Source organism: Musa acuminata, chromosome BXJ3-7, assembly GCF_036884655.1.
Source record: "Musa acuminata AAA Group cultivar baxijiao chromosome BXJ3-7, Cavendish_Baxijiao_AAA, whole genome shotgun sequence".
Classification (NCBI taxonomy): domain Eukaryota; kingdom Viridiplantae; phylum Streptophyta; class Magnoliopsida; order Zingiberales; family Musaceae; genus Musa; species Musa acuminata.
In genome coordinates, this window is record NC_088355.1 from 5,031,131 (window position 1) to 5,050,244 (window position 19,114).

Consider the following 19,114-nt stretch of genomic DNA (forward strand, 5'->3'; position numbering starts at 1 on the left):
GGTGCGACTCTTCTCGAGTTTACTGAGTCGATTCCACAAGTCTTGTATAAAAGTACATACGTACCTCACCCGCGACGAGCCGACGAGCCCTAGCCTTTTCGGTTCCTCTGCCTTCGCCGTCGGCCAAGAGCGGAGCTTCTGCTTCATCGCCCCTCTGGTACTCTTCTTCCTCATCCTGTTCTCTTCTCTCTTCCCCTGTCCTGTTTTCTCCTCGTATCTCCCCTTCTCTCCCCTCCCGATCATTCGACACCTCGTGCCGTGTGTTGTGAGGCTATTTTGTTCACTCTCAAAACACGTTTCTTTATTTCTCTCTGTTTTTTCTTCAGATTTTGTCTTCTAATTCAATGTCCACAGATTATACATGTTGGTGGCACCTAAAGAACCAAAGGGAGAGATCTAGTGATATTTTGTTTATTCTTGTTCTTACTTCCAATTTGACTTGATCGAATCTTATTCCGAGGGGAAGTGGTGTGAGATCATGATAAAACAATAAACACCGAGCGAACGAGAGCGGAAGATGGTGCTAGCAACGGAAAACTCTGGAGTTGAAAGAGCCTGGCTCATTTGATTGATCCTGTTTCATCAACTTTGTCCGACCTTCCTTTCCTATACGACTAGTTCGTCTTGCATTGCATGATATTGTTTGATTGTGGTTTTGACAATGGTGGTGATATTGATGATGATAATGATTAGTTCCCAAGCAAAGTGGAGTAGTGCATGAGGAACTTCCGCTCCTTATATTTGACTAGTCTCATTCCTTTAATATTCTGATTTCATGATCTAGATTTATTTAAAATTTATTTTTTGGTGAAACTTGATTCTGCAAGTTCATAGGGTAGTGATATTGTTCTATTGGTCCGAATTTAGAGAATGGTTTTGTGCGCAAGTTGGATGAAGAGTATTCTTCAAGAATGAGTTTTAGTTTGATTTGATTTAAAAATCCTCATGGAGTGTAGACATTGTACCCCAATAATCATAGTTGTTATTACTTGAATAAACACCCTTTTAATTGTTAAATAATGATGATTGGACAATGTCTATGGAGATATTATATATTGAAGCAAAAAGAATTCACCACTCAGTTTATTCTCAATCATTGGGGTTTGTTGTTTAATATTTGATGTTGAAAAAAAAATACAAATGTTACAGTTCACACAAGGTCAAATCAACAAAAATATGATATTAGGAACTCAGAATTCCTATTTCAATCACTTTTATAGTCAGTAAGCATCAGTCTTGAGTTGAGATTCCTGAGTTATAGAGAGACCAATTGAGCCATTGTAAGTCTGAAAAAAGAATAAAACACAAAACAATAAAATTATTGTTCATTCAAATAAGAGATGACTACTTTTTGGCCTTAACCATGAGATATAACTGCTACTTCCTTTCAAATACTCTTTTGAATTCAAATAGTTTGTGATGCTTTATGTACATTTGCAACATTTAAGATCTAAACAAATCTTCTGGAAATAATATGGATATACTGCTGGCTCAGCAAGGAATTGTGTTAATTAAAGTCTATATGCAAAGTGAATGCAGACTTTTTTGCTAGCTGTAAACCTTTTTTTCAGCTTTGGGGTTCACACTTCGCCTCTGTTTCTCATCGTAATGGAATCTGTATAATCTAGAAGTGGAGGGTGTTTCTTTTTTATGTTTTTATATATTGTCAGTTTATTCAATTCTGATTGTTGTTAACTTATGATGATGGTTGAGTGAACTTTCTTTCTACAGGAAGCACAAGGCAAAGACAGAGCTTCATCACTTTTACTCTTTGCTTATCCTGCTTAGAATACAAGAAATGGTGGTTGGATTGCTCAATGCTAATCCCATAGTTTATAAAAAGAAAGAACGGCGGGCTCGCAATGTGCCAACCGTCATAGATGAGTATGCAGTGGAGCCGATTGATGAACAAGAAATTTTTGGTATCCTTTTCCTGAAACATGTTTGACTATATACCATCTTTTGATCCATTCTGATGTCCTTTCTAGGTTAAACGAATAGTCATCCAGGTTCTTCAGCTTTTCTTCTTCCTAAAAATTTTAACTGGCTTGGTTTTGTGACAACAGTGACATAAAAAACATATATATGGATTATAATGTAATAACAGAATGAAGCTTGTTAAGATGTACACATGAAAATGAAGTTGATCTAAGTGTCATGAGGCAAGCATAATAAGATAATTGATTTTTAATTTTGGTCCATCTTTTCCTAAAATCTTAGTTAATTTAAGCCTTTAATTTGATTAGCAGTGTAGGGTTTCTCTGTCTCTTATGACATAATTTTGAAATATAAATATCAGTTGTGATGTTATTTTTTTGTTGTCCTCAACATTATAGGATTTGACACTTCTAGGCTGCTCTGTTGGCAGACCACTCATGAAATTGGCTCATGATATGACTTGTAACATATGCATCGGACGACAATGTGGTCATCTAGATTATTTGTATGGTTGAATGCTAAAATATACGTCTTGAGGTATATAAGCAGATGCTGAAGTTATTAACTGAAACTTCAAATTTCGTGAAATGGGTAATGCAAACCAATGGTAATTATATATAGTTTCAAATTGAAAACACTGGGTTTCAATTGAGGTTGTGTAGGTTTAGGTGGTTTGAATTTCAACCTAGCTTTTACCTACTAATGTAAGTGAACAAAAGTCTTTTCTGGATGTTATTTTTTATTCTCTAGTCAAACATTTAGAAAGAACATTTCAATTGCCATCATTTTTCTAACCTTTTTTCACCATTATTGGTTTCGGCTGTGGATCAGCTCAAAACTAAGAAGGCTTCATGGGTGATTTGACTGAGTTTTTGCACTAGCTAGCTATTCAATGCCATCTTGCAAAAGTGATGCCAAATATATAGAAAAGATTTGCTAGGGCAAACCAGGGATTAGCATAGAGAATATGAGTTTTGCATATCTTTCTATGGTGGAATATCATTTTACCCTTACAAATTTCAATATAGCCCTCCAGATGTTAAGATCCTCCACATGCCTGCCCTTTAACATGCATCTAGAGAACTCAAGTTAACCACTTCTGTTTGTGGTTAACATAGTTCTTTTTGAGCTAAAAAGTGTATACAAGTCTGAAGTACCTAATATGCCCCTAGTATTCTTTACATCATAAGTTCATAACTAGTTTTACGAGGGTTACATCAAATAGAGTTTCAACTAATACTCAAATCTGATGGACTTAAGTGCAAGGGTTATATATGCAAATTTTTAGGTTTCTAAGGATACATGCTAAAACTAAATTAGAGGGATAATTCTGAAGCTACCGACTTTGTAGGAACATACATGTAATTTTGCCAAAAAGTAAAGGCTTGATGAGGACAGGAGATCTTCCTTTTGGTTGCGGTTAAAGCTCACTATAGGACATTATATCCATTAGACATAATGGACATTACGTGTAATGTTCATCTATAACATCAGATTACTAAAAGACTCACCGATACTATTATTATGATGTCCAATAGAATATGAACATTTTAGTTGAGAACTGTCACATTTAAGAAATTTCACCAATTAACATTGTCATGGTGTTTTTTTTTAGAACATTGTTATGTGTTGGGAAGATCTTGTTATGCTATTTTTTAAAAAATAGGTGCTCACATTTACACCTAATGGTCCTAACCATGAGGTGTAAGACTAAATCAGTTTCCAATTCTTGCATTTGTACTAATGTTCTTTGTTCCTCAGCAACATTGATTGTTATTGTTGACTTATATGATGGGAATGAGATCTGCTGCTTTTGGTTATATTGTGCTAGGCACGTAATTGTATTCTTAATGGTCTGTCAGAACTTGTTGGCTTTTTATGATATCGTCATAACCTATTAATGTTGATGTTTTACCTGCTTTCTAATTTTGCTTTTGTTTCATTGAAGAGTTTGTTTAATAAAATTTTAAGATTTAGACAGATACCTAATGAATAAAACAAGAGCTTTGCAGTACCAATTTATAAGAACATGGAGATTTTAAAATTGTTTAAATTATAGAGGAATTAAGATAATGATTCACATTATAAAAGAAGTGTTTTGAAAAATTAATTTGGGTATATGCATCAGTAGTAGAAGCTATTTGTTAGCACAACTAATGAAAAAGTTTAGAGAGATAAAAACTTATGACAGTGTCCATAAAACTCTATTATGGTGGGTTTATAAAAAGAAGTGGTACTCACTAATTATATTGATGATATAAAAGATATGTATGAGAATATAATGATTAGTATTAGAATTTTAAGCAGTGTATCTAATGAGTTTCCTGATAGTATAAGATTGCATTAAGGATCAATTTTAAGTCCTTATCCTTTTAGATTGGTAATCGATGAACTTATTAGTCATATATAGAATAGACCTCCATATTATAATTCATTTGCTGATAACATTATTTTAATTAATAAGAGTTCAAATATAATTAATTCTAAACGTGAGGAACAGAGACAAATCTTGGAAGCTAAGGTTTCTATATTAAATAGAACTAAGGCTGAATGTATGAGATGTGATTTTGATTTTAGTAATATTAAAAAGAAAAACTAAAGATTTGAAGTTTAGATGGACAAAAAGCTTTAGTAGATATCTTGAATTAATTATTTAATAAGATGAAGATTTTCTTTTTGTTAAAGTTAATTGGTGAAGATGAGATTTGATCAAGAGATCTTGTTATTAGCGGTTAAAGTCTTTACTAGCTAAATCGACCAGTATCTTCAAATCTATAGCATGACGTTTTGAACCATTTGTCTAAGGTTGGCAAGTGAGTGAGTATAGTACACTACCAAGTGACTCAGGTATTTCATCATTAGACTAATATCTTATACTGAAAATTTGTGTAATGAGATTTTAAATGCTTCATCTTAGGTGAACGAGTCAGGTATTTGTTAGGTAAACCCTTAATATTTTGGGTACAAATCGATGAAATTTCAAACCCCTCAACATAAGATGAGTGAATAGGTGCACCATCAGTAATATTTTGTGTAAAAAATTAGTCAGATAAGGTTTGCAATCTAAGGGTAAGTGAGCAAGGTAGACCATCATACTATTATTTTAGGTGTCAAAAAATAGAGAGATTGGTGATGGATAATTAATGTAGAGAGGTGTATCAAGAGTTTTTTTTGTAATCATCGAATTCCTTTTAGAAGTTGTTGGGTCAATTGTGCTTTATGATCTGAGTGTTGGATGATTAATAAGTGTCTGTGTTGTTGAAAATGTTGAGATGGATATGTGGAGTTATTAGGATTGATAACAAAGAAATATCGTGAACAATTAGGTATAGTTCTGATATCCGATAGAGGATAAAATTGGAGAAAATACATGTGCTTAGGAGATCTATGAATCTTGTTACCAAAAGAAGTGAGATGATTTATACCGGTGGTGTAAGGAAAGGTAGAGGGATATCTAAGAAGACTTTATTAGAATATTGTTTTGTACAGTGTTCAATGCTGTAAAAGATCGATGTAGCCGAGTTCAAATAGTTGGAACATTATGGATTATTGTTGTATCTTTGCTTTTGTTTCAGTGCATGTATTCTAATGTATAAAATACTTTGTTTTCTTGACACTTTGAGACTATATAAGAGATATAAAGGACCCAGAACATCCATATTCGTTGGAAGAGTTGAAAGTGGTAACAGAGGACTCGATTGAAGCCAATGATAAGCAGAGTTATGTTAGGCAAGTCAACATTTTATTGCACTTTGATATGGTCATTTAGTCATATGGTTATGAGAGTTGTTTTCTGAGAATTATTTACTTTTTATGCAGGGTCACTTTTACTCCAACAATTGAGCATTGTAGTATGGCTACGCTTATTGGACTTTGCCTTCGTGTAAAGCTTATGCGCAGTCTTCCTTCTCGTTACAAGGTTTGCTTCTCAGACCAGATCTTTTAGTAAGAAGGATGATGTGCCTTTTAGATGTAGGACTTTAAAAGAGTCATGACCATTGCTGCTTATAAGCTACAACATAAGCTTGTTTTGGATTCAAACCAAACCCTCCTGACCTGATAGATTAATTGAGCAACTTGTTGGGCTTCCTTTGGAACTTTGTAATTTCAACCTGCTACCAATATGGATTGGGCTACAGTTGGGCCTAAATCTAAACCGAACATGATCTGATGATCATCAAAAGATACGGTGGTTCAACCAAAGTGAACCCAATCAAATTTGTCATCTTAAGGTGTATACTCCACCAAAACGTAGAAGTTTATAGTGCCCATTTTTGTCCTCATACTTCTAATTAAGCATTAGAAAACTTAGTTTGGTACTGATACTAGTCGGTTGCCAGATCCTTTAGGTATTAGTATCAATCCACGGTATAAGCTAATCATTTGGTACAGTTCAGAACTGGCAAGCTTACTACGGTGTTATAAGCTAATTATTCAGGACAGGACAGAGCTAGCAAGCTTACTACCCAGTGACTTAGTACGGTAAGTTTTCCAGGTGGTAAACTTGGTTTCAGAAAGGATCAAGCCTAATTACTCGATCTGCATATCAATCTGCCATCAGGCTGGTACATATGGGTCTGTATTGACACATGTCCAAAATTAAAATCGATGGTTAGTTGCTAAATATCTTTCTGTACTGACTGGCATGATTGAAATCAAAACCCATGCTTTTGACCAAGGTATGTATGCTGTACCGAGTACCTGACCTATACCAGTGTACCAAAACATGGTATGCTGATACGTGTCTGGCCCTTTTTTTTAAGGTTTTGGCATCCGAAACACTAAAAGAACTTATCCGTGAACGATTCCTAACTAATAAAGTCAAGATTTATATAATATAAGTGGGTGAAGTCTAGAAAATAATATGTTGGGTTGAAATATATACATGAAAAGGGTCAGCTATGGAATCTAGGTACACAAACAAGTTAAGATTCATCTAAAATAATTGTGCGTGGTAATTGGTTATAAAAGAATATCATATACATGTTCCTACCACCAAATTGAATGTCGTGATTCCATGGCAGGTGGTTTGGGTTCCTCGATGATGATACTATAGATTAGTATGGTACATCTATAAGACCCAAGTTGGTCTGACATATTACATATACTAAATTTATTGATGTCCATTAACAGTTGAATTGACAGTTTTTCTGATGAAAATATGATTTTGTTTATATTGTATGAGCAAATATCTAGCTAATTTTACCAAATGGCTATAAAGTCCCTTTTTGCCAATTAGTCATTGTTTCAGTTTTAGGGTACCTTAAAATCATTTGTTTGTACCTTTGGGAATACATCCTACAAAGGCAGTGTTTGGAAAGGGAATATGAACATCATGAATCTAGGAAGATGTTGTTATTTGATTAAGTTGGAAGAGGAATTAAGAGGAAAAAAAATGGAAGAGGAATAAGTGACACAACGAAAAGGATACATATATTGGTTCAAAAGGAAAAACATATTATTATTGTGGAATTCTGTTGGTCGATTGTTTGAGAATACAGTTATCCCTGTGAAGCTAGAAAACTTCTCTGAAAAGGGAATGCACTTTGGCACAGGGTTCTCCAGGTGCTGGTTTTTTAATGAGTGGCTTGGCCTCATAAAGATGAATGCTATGACAGACCAGTATATGATGCTGGAGGCTAGGTTGATGAGTTATGTTTTGCTGTAGTTGGATGCTTCTGTGGCAGATTGAATGGAATGAGCCTCAACAAGGGAACTAATACCAGAAATGCTGTCCATTATTATTTATTATAGCTCTGCTTCTATTCCTAAGCTGAACTAATTGCCTACCCTTATTGTTATCCTGATCTCAAGACAGTTGCTAAATAGGAGCACAAGTACCAGACCAATGATATATACGGACAATACTGTACTGGTGGTATATCACATACAAATTAGATCCCAATTGGTTCAAATTTCTATGGATATTTGTCAACCAATCTCTGTAGGTTGGCATAGGTCTATACTTTATTCAGGATATGCTGATATCAAATATTGCCCATTGTTCAACTACTTTATTCATGTATGGATCTACTAACAGCACATGATATGAGACCAATATCAGAAACATATAAGGCAAGATTACAACTTCAAGACTTGTGTTTTCCTTACCCCCCTTTCTACATATCAAGTAGTTCAGTACGGATCATTACTGCAAGCCCCAATTAAACTCAGACGAATCGGGGATTAGATATCACAGCCTAGTCTACTGGAACTTTAGGAGGAAGCCTTGGTACTATTTACAATTAGAATATTATAGGTAAACTCGTAGACAAACTGTTTGGTACTATTTACTAGATTTGCAACAGTAGAATGTTCTAACCCACTACTCGGAATGTGGGAGACAATTGTTAATGTTGATCATGCATTTAAATCTTGATCTACTCTTTGAATATCTACTTTTTCTTGTAGGTGGATATCAGGGTGGCTCCAGGAAGACATGCAACTGAAGCTGAAGGTAAATGCATTCTTCCTATTTAAACTGCTGACCTCACCTTTATTTTCGTTGCTGGTACCAGCTTTTGTAATAATTTCATTTCTCATTCTTAGTGAATAAGCAGTTAAACGATAAAGAACGAGTAGCGGCAGCTCTGGAGAATCCCAACTTATTGGAATTGGTTGACTCATGCTTAGAGTCGACGTATGCGTGATCCATCAGAAACATGGGATACACGTTTTCTTTGTTGTTATTGGTGTTTGCCTGTCAAAGGAGTTCAAATTTGATGAACTTTAGAAGTGACATTTTCACGTCCCTTGGAAGAATGCATGAATCCCTTGTGTGTACACTCCATTGTTTTATCTGTGACATGCCTGCGGTGTAGATTAATGAAATGTCTTTGAGAATCACCTCGGGTACAATAGAAGGGACTAAGTTGCTTCATGTGGGCTTGTCCCAACAGGAATCAGATTGTTGCTTGCTCATCACCTTGACGTGAAACAGATGTTACTCGTATGTCAAGAAAGGATAGATTCAAACAAAAGGATAAAATAGAAGGTCAAACAAAATAAAAAATCTGCATACTATCTCTATAATTTTTGCACAATGACACTTCACCCGGCAGCTCAACTTGTGTTTCCTGTTATACCACTAAAATAAGCGAGCTTATATTTTCACAACCATTCTGAGAATATACAATTGTTCTGAACAATCTAAAAGAGAGAAAGTAAAAAAGACGATCTGTCTAACTGTAACAAGGCATAAATTAATTATTTTCCAGGGATCCAACAGTATTTAAATATAACAGAATCCGATTAAAAGATGAATTTGTTCAAACAGAGCAGAAAGAATCAAACTCTAAACAGTTACTGTCATAATCCACAGGACGATGTTCGGGTCAAAACACAATTGCTTATTTGTTAATACTTCGAAGGATTATTTTGTCATGCACCTGAGTGACACACTTGTGACTTTGCAGTTTTAGCCTTTAACCTCTCCATGAAGTACGGATTAGCTTTGAGTTGGTCCTTGACATAGGCGTTTAGAGTCTCTTCTACCAGCTTATCAGCTTTTGCTGCATCTTCTATCAACGCATAGAGTGTCCTAAGACAATCCTTTCTGTTCTCCTCCCGATGTTCAAACCTGAAAGTGACAAGGAAAGTTTTCACATGGTATTCTGGTTTGTTTACTTGGAGTTAGGACAAGCATGTTAAATAGAAGCAACCACAAAGATCAAGAGATTTGTAACCTTGTAGAACTGAGAATTGCAGAGTAATTAATGTGAAAAAAAAGGCTATTGTGAATGCTTAATCATCTAAAACCATGCCCGAATGGTGTTATCATTATGTAAAAACTCATCAAACTCATGCAGTTAAATGCTTCAGGCCATTCCTGCTCAGGGAGATAATAACATCTTGAAATCATGCTTCCACATATAGTTTAAGCATGCAAATAAATATGCAGCACTGCAGCTTCTGTATACTTGCAGGGCCACCTACAAGTTTGTCGCATAAGGATGAACTATCGAAATGGAAGATACAGAGAAGAGGTAGACTTCCAACAATGCTAAGTCGCATGAGGTATAAGTACCAGCATAGAAAAGAAGGCTAACTGTCAAAATATTCATGAGAAACTACAGAGCAAGATGACAAGCACATATAAGTACACAGTATGATTTACTAAGCATGAAATCAGCATACCTTTCACTGATTATAGTGAGCTCATCTTTACCCGCATTATACCTTTTGCCAACTACTTCCCTTAATCTCTTAAAAGCGTGCCTTGAAAGACCCAGCTCCTTCACAGTCACTGAAAGTTTAACTTTTCTATTCTGTGGGTGCCATGCATCACCACCAGGACCAAATACGACACGGGACTCCCATCTTAAAATAGGTCCTTCACCAGGCGGGTCATCTAATTCTGCATTCTCGTCTGCTTCAGCAATTGCATCTTCTTCAGGAGGTTGTTCTGCTTCCATTATTTTGGCATATTCCAAAACCATCTCATCCTCAAACTCTTTAAACAACTGATAGGCCTGTTCAGGTTCAAGCTCTCCTCTTTCACACATGGCTCCCAATTCATCGAACTTTGTCTCCACCTTCTGTTTTATCTCATCTAAGAAAATGACATAATAAAAAAATAATTTTCAACAGACAGTAACGAAGTCGGATCTTGAAACTGGTATAGAAATTCAACACAAATCAAATCTTTATACGGTAGTGGCCATGGCCCATAGAAGGAAACCTCTCCCTTCTCCCATTATGTATAACAAAGAAAGGTAAACTTTGGGAAGCAGGCAGAGAGCGGGAAGCACACTGTTTATATCCACTTCCCATCAAGAAGCTCACATGCACAAAACATACGTTTGACACTATTTATGTATATCATAAACTATGCTCACCACCAAATTGACTCTTGAACAGTTCTAAAATTAAAGCAGCAGCTGAAGAGATCTTCTGATAAAGTTTAATCTATCAAAAGAAAATTTTTCAAAACACAATAAAAGAAACTGATGCAGGCAGGAAACAGAATTAGAACATCTTTGGCAAGTAATGCCAATTAACATGCCATTACTCGTATGCAACAAGGGCAAAATGCCTGTGCTTCTGATGTAAGACATTTAGAAAAAAAAAAAACATAATTTTGGTGTTTAAACCTAACACGTAGCATGAACATAATTTTGTTTCTTTTCATGCTTTGTCTAGGATCAACCTGTGATGTAAACAAAACTAACTTAAGAAAATAAGATAAACAGAGAACAAAATTAGTGGGTCTGAGAAAGCAAACAAAAACGAAGCAGGTCTCACAGGAAAAACAAAAAGGAGGTGGGTCTGAGAGAGAAATCCGAGACTAGGTGGAAGCTTAAAGAGCCAACTATTGTTTTAGCTGTTTTCTTCAGATAACAGCAAAATATGCATGTATATTACACAAGTAAAACCTATTTTTAATTAAGCATGCCAAAATTCTACACAAGTAATGAATCTAATCTAATTCAAAGTAACCAAGTAAAGTATCTCCAAACTATCAAATTGTTGCAGGAGTGGTCCACGAATGTGCAAAGACTTACCACACTGATTTGGTTACTGATGTGGTGCCCTGGTTCTTCAAATTGATCATACTGGGCTCAAATAGGGCTGATGAAGTATCATAGATAAACTAAGGATTGGTAAGTATCTTGATTTGGTGGGCACTACCAACAAGAAGGTGATGCTTGGGTCACGCCTAGGCCTTAATTGATTGGACGATCAAATTTGAACCTAGGTCAAATATAAGAATCTAGTCATCACTATGAGTAAAGTAGCATTGATGAACCGTGTGCCAGTTAACTGTCATGCACATAGCATCTAATTTTAGAGGAACTGTGCATACAACTCTGAGCTCAGTCTCAAGCCCAATAACCAACTTTAAATAGTTTACAGACACTATTTTGTGACGGCATTGAGAATAGAAGATGAGCAGCTTGTTGGCATGCGAGTATTTAAAATATTATCCCCACAAACTATAATTGTCTAATACAAGTAAGTATTTATAAGTATTACTTTGTTGGTTGTACATGTAATTCAAACTAAATCCATTGTATTTATTCCAGGTAGTTCACTGGAACACACACAATTCCTTACAGTTTCAACGCCTGAAATAGTTATCCAAGACCGGGAGCTCTAATATCCCTGGTTCGACTAATCATGATATATAAAAATCCATTGTTCGGACTACTATACAACTTGCATTAAGTATACATAGATGTTGGCAAGTGGTTATCACATTTAAATTTCCCTAATAGTTTCATCTTCTTGTATCAAGTTATCAACACTTAATTTCTTCTTTGCTTGACCGCTGATCACGATATAAACATCAAGACTGGGAACTGACTATTTAAGTTGCATTAGGTTGAGAAAAAAATGGTAGCAAGTCGTTATCAACTAAAGCTGCAGTTTTACTTACAGTTCTTTTATGCTTCTTTACCTGGTAGGAGTTTGTCATAGTTGAGCATATCCTCCAGGATCTCCTCGCACTCCTTGGTGTCCTTCAAGAACCCCTTCTCGGTGGCCTCCCTGATCATATCATCCCACTTGCGGTCATCCATATTGAAGAACTCATCGCTCATCAGCTTCTTCTCCACATATTGCCTCGTATCGTAAAGATTTTCTATCTCCTCATCCGTATCGTGCAACTCCTCAAAGTCCGACTCGAACTCCCGGTCTTTCACATTCGACAGCGGTGCCATCCGCAGCTCTTCCATCAGCTCGTCATCGGTCTCCTCGTGCTTCTTGGACAAACGCCGCGCCCAAATTGCTTCCAAGACCGACCCAAGAGGCTCCTCGTCATCCGCCTCGTAGTACTTCTCCAGCCGGCGCTTCAGCTCTAATCAAGCATAAAAAAAAGGAACAAAAATCCAACTTTTCGTGAGCAAAGAAATAAAAATTTGACAGGAAGTGCAATAAGGTTTCCACCTTTGTTGCTGACGTCCTCGATGGGGGGATCGGCCTCGCGGGCTTCGGAAATAGAGGCCGGTGGCGCCGCGGAGCTGGATTCAGAGGGAGGAGGTGGGGTTTGGGAGTCCGAGGGCGAGGAGAAGGGGCGGAGGGCGGCACCGAGGAAGGGGACGGCGGCGGAGGGAGAGAGTTTTGTGAGAGGCGGAGGAGGGCGGAGGTGGCGGGCCAGGAGATGGCCACGACGGAGGAGCTGAACTCTCATGTTCAGCATTAGGTTTCGAAGAACGAAGAACGAGAAAACTCGAACCGGTCAGATGGTATTCATTTTCCGTCGAGCGAAAACCCGCACCGGTTCATATCGAACCGGGTTAAGGATGGGCCGGTTCAGATCGACCCAAATCCCGAAGCGGTGCCTGACCCGGTATTCTTTTCGGAGCTAATTAGTACTTAAAAGATTTTTATTATGATTTTTATAATTTAAAAATAAAATAAATAATCTCATTGTCTTAATATCGTCTATTGCATTAACTTGAAATATAACACGTGATAATGAATCAGTACGAAAGTATAATCAAAAAGATAATTTTAATATTTTTTTTATTTTTAATCATTTTATCGATAAAAAATAATTTTAATATTCAATATGTTAAAAACGAAAATGATATTGAAATTATCATTTTGTCTATTATTATTATTTAAATAATATTTTTTGTCTGACAATGTTAGGATAAATAAGATTATTTATTTTATTTTAAAAATTATAAAGATCCAAGTAATATATAATTAAACCCTTCTTTTCCATAATAGCACCAATCTGTTTGATCAATTTCTACATGCTTTTGTTGATGAATAAGTCCAAACGTTGACACGAATCGATTTGGGTTAATTTGGATTAGAAGAGGGGTGTTATTTTCTCTTACATAAAAGATGCGTTGGATTCACATATTGGTGGCTTTTAGGTATAAATATATTTAATTTGCTTATACTTAATTATTCAAATCAAACTCTAACACAACTTACATATTTAACTCCTAATTAAGAGTTTGAATTCTTTTTAAAGCATCATCTCGAATGGAATAAAGTTAAAGGAAAAGAAAATCGAAAATAATATCAACATTTGAATATTTGCTGGATGCTAATGAGTAATGCTTGAAAATGTTCAAAGCATTTTATTTGATAACATCAACTATCCTGAGGTTATTTTTCATGTTAAGGTGGCTATGTTTAATCATATATATATATATATATATATATCATTGTTTTATGTTTTTTTTTTATGATTTTTAGTGAATTGTATGGATTTTCATGGCAATTGAAAGTGAGCAATAATCTTGATTTTATACCGTCCATGGGTTATTTATTTATTTATTATCATATATTAATAAGTTTACATAGTTGTCAAGGAAGTCTTAAAGTCATCTAAAGTCGAATCATGCATAATGGTGACAGTATTTTAAAGTGAAAGTTATATAATTTGTAATTCAAAATAATGTAATATAAAAAAAGTGTAAGCATGTATCAAAATTCCTTATTTTTTCAGGACATCTTACGTCACGCATAAAATGGGTGGTGGGGTGAATTAGTACAGTAGAAAACTTAATTTATGTTCTAACTATGATAATTAAGACATGTTTACTGCACTTCTTGTCCCAGTGCGTCAATTGCTCTTCTGGCGAGCTTCCAGTGTACTTCCAGCGAATATCCGACGAACTCTCGGTAATGCTTTGATGGACTCCTGACAAGTTCCTAGACTTTATGACGATCTTCTTGGCAAGTTCCGACGAGCTTCTTTGGCAAGCTCTTGGACTTCTCGGTCGATTCCAGTAGAACTTACGACGAACGTCCGGACTTCTGACGAACTCTCGAACTCCCAATGAGATCTCGATCTGGACTCCGGCATAACACCTGCTTTATGTCTTACTATTATTGTAGTTAATCCTGCATACTTTTCTCAACATATAGATTAGATTAAACAATTTATAATTGACTTTATCATCAAAATTCGAGATTCATCGTTCATGTGGATGTCCTCGTCGGAGGAGGAATCCGGAAGTGGATGTAGGTTACATTGACGAACCACTCTAAAACTCGGTTTGCATTTACTTTGAGCAATTTACTTTTATAGCAAACTGCATCTCCTCCTTACTGTACTTTTACTACGCCTACGTCTCACATACGCTTTCAAGTAAACACATTTTGAGATCATTTTTTAATTGTACGAAGATTTTACGAAATCGACGCTTTTCATTTGTATAGTTTCCATTACTGTAAATTTCCTTAATCTACTCTTATACTTTTACGAAAAGCTTTTAAGTTCAAATTCTCTCCGAAACTGAATGAATCAAAATCATTTTGATTGAAATCGGTTTTAATCGAAATAAAGTCTTTCGAAATCACCAAAGTTTTTTGCTGCACTAATTCACCCTCCCTTTGCTTTTGATCCTAACAATCAATATATATATTTTTTAAAGGGAAATCATCAAATTTTTCTTTAATTTTATTCCATCCATGTATGATGCTTCAAAAGAATTCAAACTCTTAATTATGAATAAAAATTATATTTTAAATATGTATTGACATAAGTATTATTTGATAAAAAATATATTTTGATAATTTTAAAGCTTTAGATATAATTATAAGGTACTTTTAAATTAAAAAAAATATATCATTAGCATCCCACAAATAATGAAATATCATTTTCAAACATTACTTTCGAATGTTTGAATATTTTTAATATTTAAATATCTTTAAAAATAGTTAAATATTGATGTTATCAAATAATACTTATGTCAATATATATTTAAAATATAATTCTTATTTATTATTAGCAGACATTGAAAGTATTTAATAACTATATATTCACTCAAAATTTTAATTATATATTAAAAATATAAATATGGTTTCAAATGTGTCTTGTTAGCTTTCGCGATAGCGTTGGAGCGAATCCCCGCGATAGCGTTGGAGCGAATCTCCTTAACGATTCTTCACCCTGACGCTAAAGAAATAGTGCGAGCCACCGGAGAACCGCCGGGGAAGCTGCTCTCCTTCCACGACCCCAAGATTCTCGATCACGGGCTCCGCGAACAAACATGATTCACTTCACGCTGACGCTGAAGAAACAGTGCGAGCCACCGGAGAACCGCCGGGGAAGCTGCTCTCTTTCCACGACCCCAAGATTCTCGATCACGGGCTCCTCGAGCAAACATGATTCACTCGGGTCCGTTAAAGCGCCAACCGACGGTCGTCAGGCCGCCACGCGTATCAGTCAATGATCACGCCGAAGCGTAGGCCATCATCCTCCGGTTCTGCTCACCTTCCCAGTGAGATATATTGACCTGCAGAGGGTCACAGTCGTTCGAGCATGAACTCACCGCAGGTGATCTCACCCTGCAGACCTCGAGCTATAAAACTCCAAAGCCTTCCCCCTCTTCTCTTCGTCTCCTGCTTCTCTCTGTCTCGCGCCCTCCGCACCCACCCGGCGGGTGTTCGGAGAACGAGAAAAGGGAAGAACCCTAATTTTTCTGCGCTTCTCTTCATGTATTGCCCTTGGTAATCGATAATTTAGGTTGAGGAACTCTAGATTAGGATCGATCTGTGCTCTAAAATGTGGTTTGTTTCGTAGGCGATCGGAGATCGAGGAGGAATTCGAGGTGTTTCTTAAGATACGGAGCTTGTTATGGCGGAAATTATAACTCCTCGGAGATTCGTGGTAGGGTACGCACTCGCCCCAAAGAAGCAGCAGAGCTTCATCCAGCCCTCGCTTGTCGGTCTCGCACGCGAGCGTGGTATCGATCTTGTCGCTATCGATGCATCACGGCGCCTCGCGGATCAGGGTCCCTTCGATTGCGTGATCCACAAGCTTTATGGTGAGGATTGGAAGGCCCAGCTCGAGGATTTTGCAGCCAGGAACCCTAGCGTTCCTATCGTTGATCCACCGCTTGCCATCGAGCGCCTCCACAACCGTATCTCCATGCTCCAGGTCGTGTCTGAACTTGAGATTCCCCAGGTGAGGGAGACCATTGGGATCCCGAGCCAGGTGGTGATCTATGATTCCGGCGCCCTATCCAATTCTGGGGTCGTCGGAGCCCTCCACTTCCCGGTCATTGCCAAGCCCCTGGTGGCCGATGGAAGTGCCAAGTCGCATAAGATGTCGCTTGTTTTCCACCGCGATGCCCTCCTTAAGCTCAAACCGCCCCTCGTACTGCAGGAGTTTGTGAACCATGGGGGGGTCATCTTCAAGGTGTATGTGGTGGGAGATTATGTGCAGTGCGTGAAGAGGAAGTCCCTTCCGGATGTCTCTGAAGAGAAATTGGAGTGCTCTGAGGGATCTGTCACCTTCTCGCAGGTGTCCAATATGACGACGCAGGACCCAACAGAGGTCGAGTATTACATGCATCTGAATGAGCCAGAGATGCCCCCGTTGAGCTTTCTCACAGAGATAGCAAGGGGTTTGAGGCAGGCCATGGGATTGCGCCTTTTCAATTTTGATGTTATAAGGGATGTGAAGATTGGAAACCGTTATCTTGTGATTGACATTAACTACTTTCCTGGCTATGCAAAAATGCCATCTTATGAGAAAATTTTAACTGACTTCTTCTGGAACATCGTTTATGAGAACAAAGAGCAAGATCCTGGAGGCTTAGCTGTTGGCGATAATGACAAAGAGAGCAAGGTTTTGGTCGGAAATCATCGCTAGATGGCAGAAGATATGGATAATGTCGGATGAGGTTTGAAGTGCTTTCATTCTTCTGGAAACCGGTTTTCATCTGGTACTTGAAAGTTACAATTTCCACTTCTCTGCCAACTAAGATGATCAGAGCATATATGAAAGTCACTGCCTGATTATCGTATCTGGCTGAATAAGTAGTTCAGTAGTTCACTCTTTTAGGCATTTCTAACTTTGGGATGGGTTCATTTGGTTCTTACATTGACAATGTACATCCTTACTTTTGTGGCAATAATTAGGTATTCTCCTTTTAAGATTGCATTCTCTAGTTAGAAGTGGAATAAGATTGGTATTTCATTCAAAATGACTATGTTCTGATTCCAATCAATTAGGCATCTATACTACCTGAAATTTGTGATTTGCTGTTCCTTTTTTTTGGCTCAGTGCATATGAGTCTAAAGAGTGTTCACTTGCATGAGAATTTTGATTATGATTGTTTTGGCAGTTATTTTGACCAAAATGTCATGCTTTGTGTAAGTTTGCTGATTCACTTCTAAAAGCATTATATATTAGCCCAAAGCATGACTCTTATTCCATATCTATAGCTTTTTATTCATCATACTCTTATATGTGATTTGACCTGGGATGTTGCCTTGCTTTATTATGCTTGTTATTGAGAAAATATTCATATAGTTGGCCCTAAATGATTAAGACACTGTGACTTGTTCTTGTTGTTGTTATACTCATTTTTTTTACTTGTTGGTCCTATCCATTAATAATAGGATATTGTTATCTTTTCTTTGTTTTTTCTTGATTAATATTTCCTTGTGCATTACATAGTCTAATTTAATCATTTAACTTCCTCTTGGAGGCAAGGATTGAAATTTTATATTGTACCGAAATTTTGAGACTTATTCGGTATAGTACGGAATACATTATATTGAGCGGTATATTTCGGTATACCGCTCGATATATATATATATATATATATATATATATATATATATAGGTAAATCGCTCGGTTTACCTCTATGCGGGGCGACGTCGCCTCGAATTAAAAAAAAAAAAATTTACAAGCGATTTTGCCTGAGAATAGAAGAAAAAAAAAAATCTTCGCCTCTCTCTGCCTCGCGATGCCGATGCCTCTTCTCCCTCGTGCGGATGAGAAGTCGCCGACAAACGAGGAGGAGAAAGGCGATCTCTAGGTTCTCCCTTTTTATCTTATTTCTTTTTTCCCCTTCTCCCTTTTCTTTCTTCTCCCTTGGTCACTTTCGATGATAACGCCTCAATCGATGCTACCGCTCAATAGCGGGTGGTCTGTGTACCGGTCTGTTGATGGACCGGTATGTACCGCTCGGTACAGGCGGTATCATTCGGTATTGCAGGCCTTGATTGGAGGTCCCAAGTACCAACTTGTCTGATAAGTGAAACAATTATTTATAATACTTAATTGAAGGTTCTTAAAGCAAGACATTGGAAATTTGCAGGAATAAAAATGTGTTGATGATAGGTTATATGTAAATTTTTATCCAATGTACTAGGCTGCTGACAACACCCACAATTTCCTACGTGTCTAATCAATCGGTGTGTGCCATTCTAAAAATAAACTGATTATCACAAACTAAAGATCACACAAGAAAA

At 36.8% G+C, this 19,114-nt stretch overlaps 3 protein-coding genes across 4 annotated transcripts; 2 read left to right on the plus strand and 1 right to left on the minus strand.

Annotated features, from left to right (window-relative positions):
• Positions 1–4: 4 nt before the first annotated feature.
• LOC103990432 (protein AE7) lies at positions 5–8,723 on the plus strand. The gene is made up of 6 exons (XM_009409564.3): positions 5–157; positions 1,732–1,922; positions 5,562–5,667; positions 5,758–5,857; positions 8,350–8,395; positions 8,488–8,723. Exons 2-6 carry the CDS (start codon positions 1,799–1,801, stop codon positions 8,586–8,588), a joined length of 477 nt encoding a protein of 158 aa, XP_009407839.1. The 5' UTR covers positions 5–157; positions 1,732–1,798; the 3' UTR covers positions 8,589–8,723.
• Positions 8,724–9,120: 397 nt separating this feature from the next.
• On the minus strand, positions 9,121–13,102 carry LOC135642254 (uncharacterized). The gene is made up of 4 exons (XM_065158242.1): positions 12,826–13,102; positions 12,338–12,736; positions 10,075–10,489; positions 9,121–9,517 (listed from the first exon to the last, which is right to left on the minus strand). The coding sequence occupies exons 1-4, from the start codon at positions 13,076–13,078 to the stop codon at positions 9,319–9,321; spliced, it is 1,266 nt and encodes a 421-aa protein (XP_065014314.1). The 5' UTR covers positions 13,079–13,102; the 3' UTR covers positions 9,121–9,318.
• Positions 13,103–16,199: 3,097 nt separating this feature from the next.
• On the plus strand, positions 16,200–17,787 carry LOC135642027 (inositol-tetrakisphosphate 1-kinase 1-like). Of its 2 annotated transcripts, none has more exons than XM_065157795.1 (2): positions 16,200–16,356; positions 16,430–17,787. In XM_065157795.1, exon 2 carries the CDS (start codon positions 16,484–16,486, stop codon positions 17,501–17,503), a length of 1,020 nt encoding a protein of 339 aa, XP_065013867.1. In that variant the 5' UTR covers positions 16,200–16,356; positions 16,430–16,483; the 3' UTR covers positions 17,504–17,787. The 2 variants fall into 2 exon arrangements, with proteins under 2 accessions (XP_065013867.1, XP_065013868.1); XM_065157796.1 differs by having other exon boundaries at positions 16,203–16,344.
• The last annotated feature ends 1,327 nt before the right edge of the window (positions 17,788–19,114 follow it).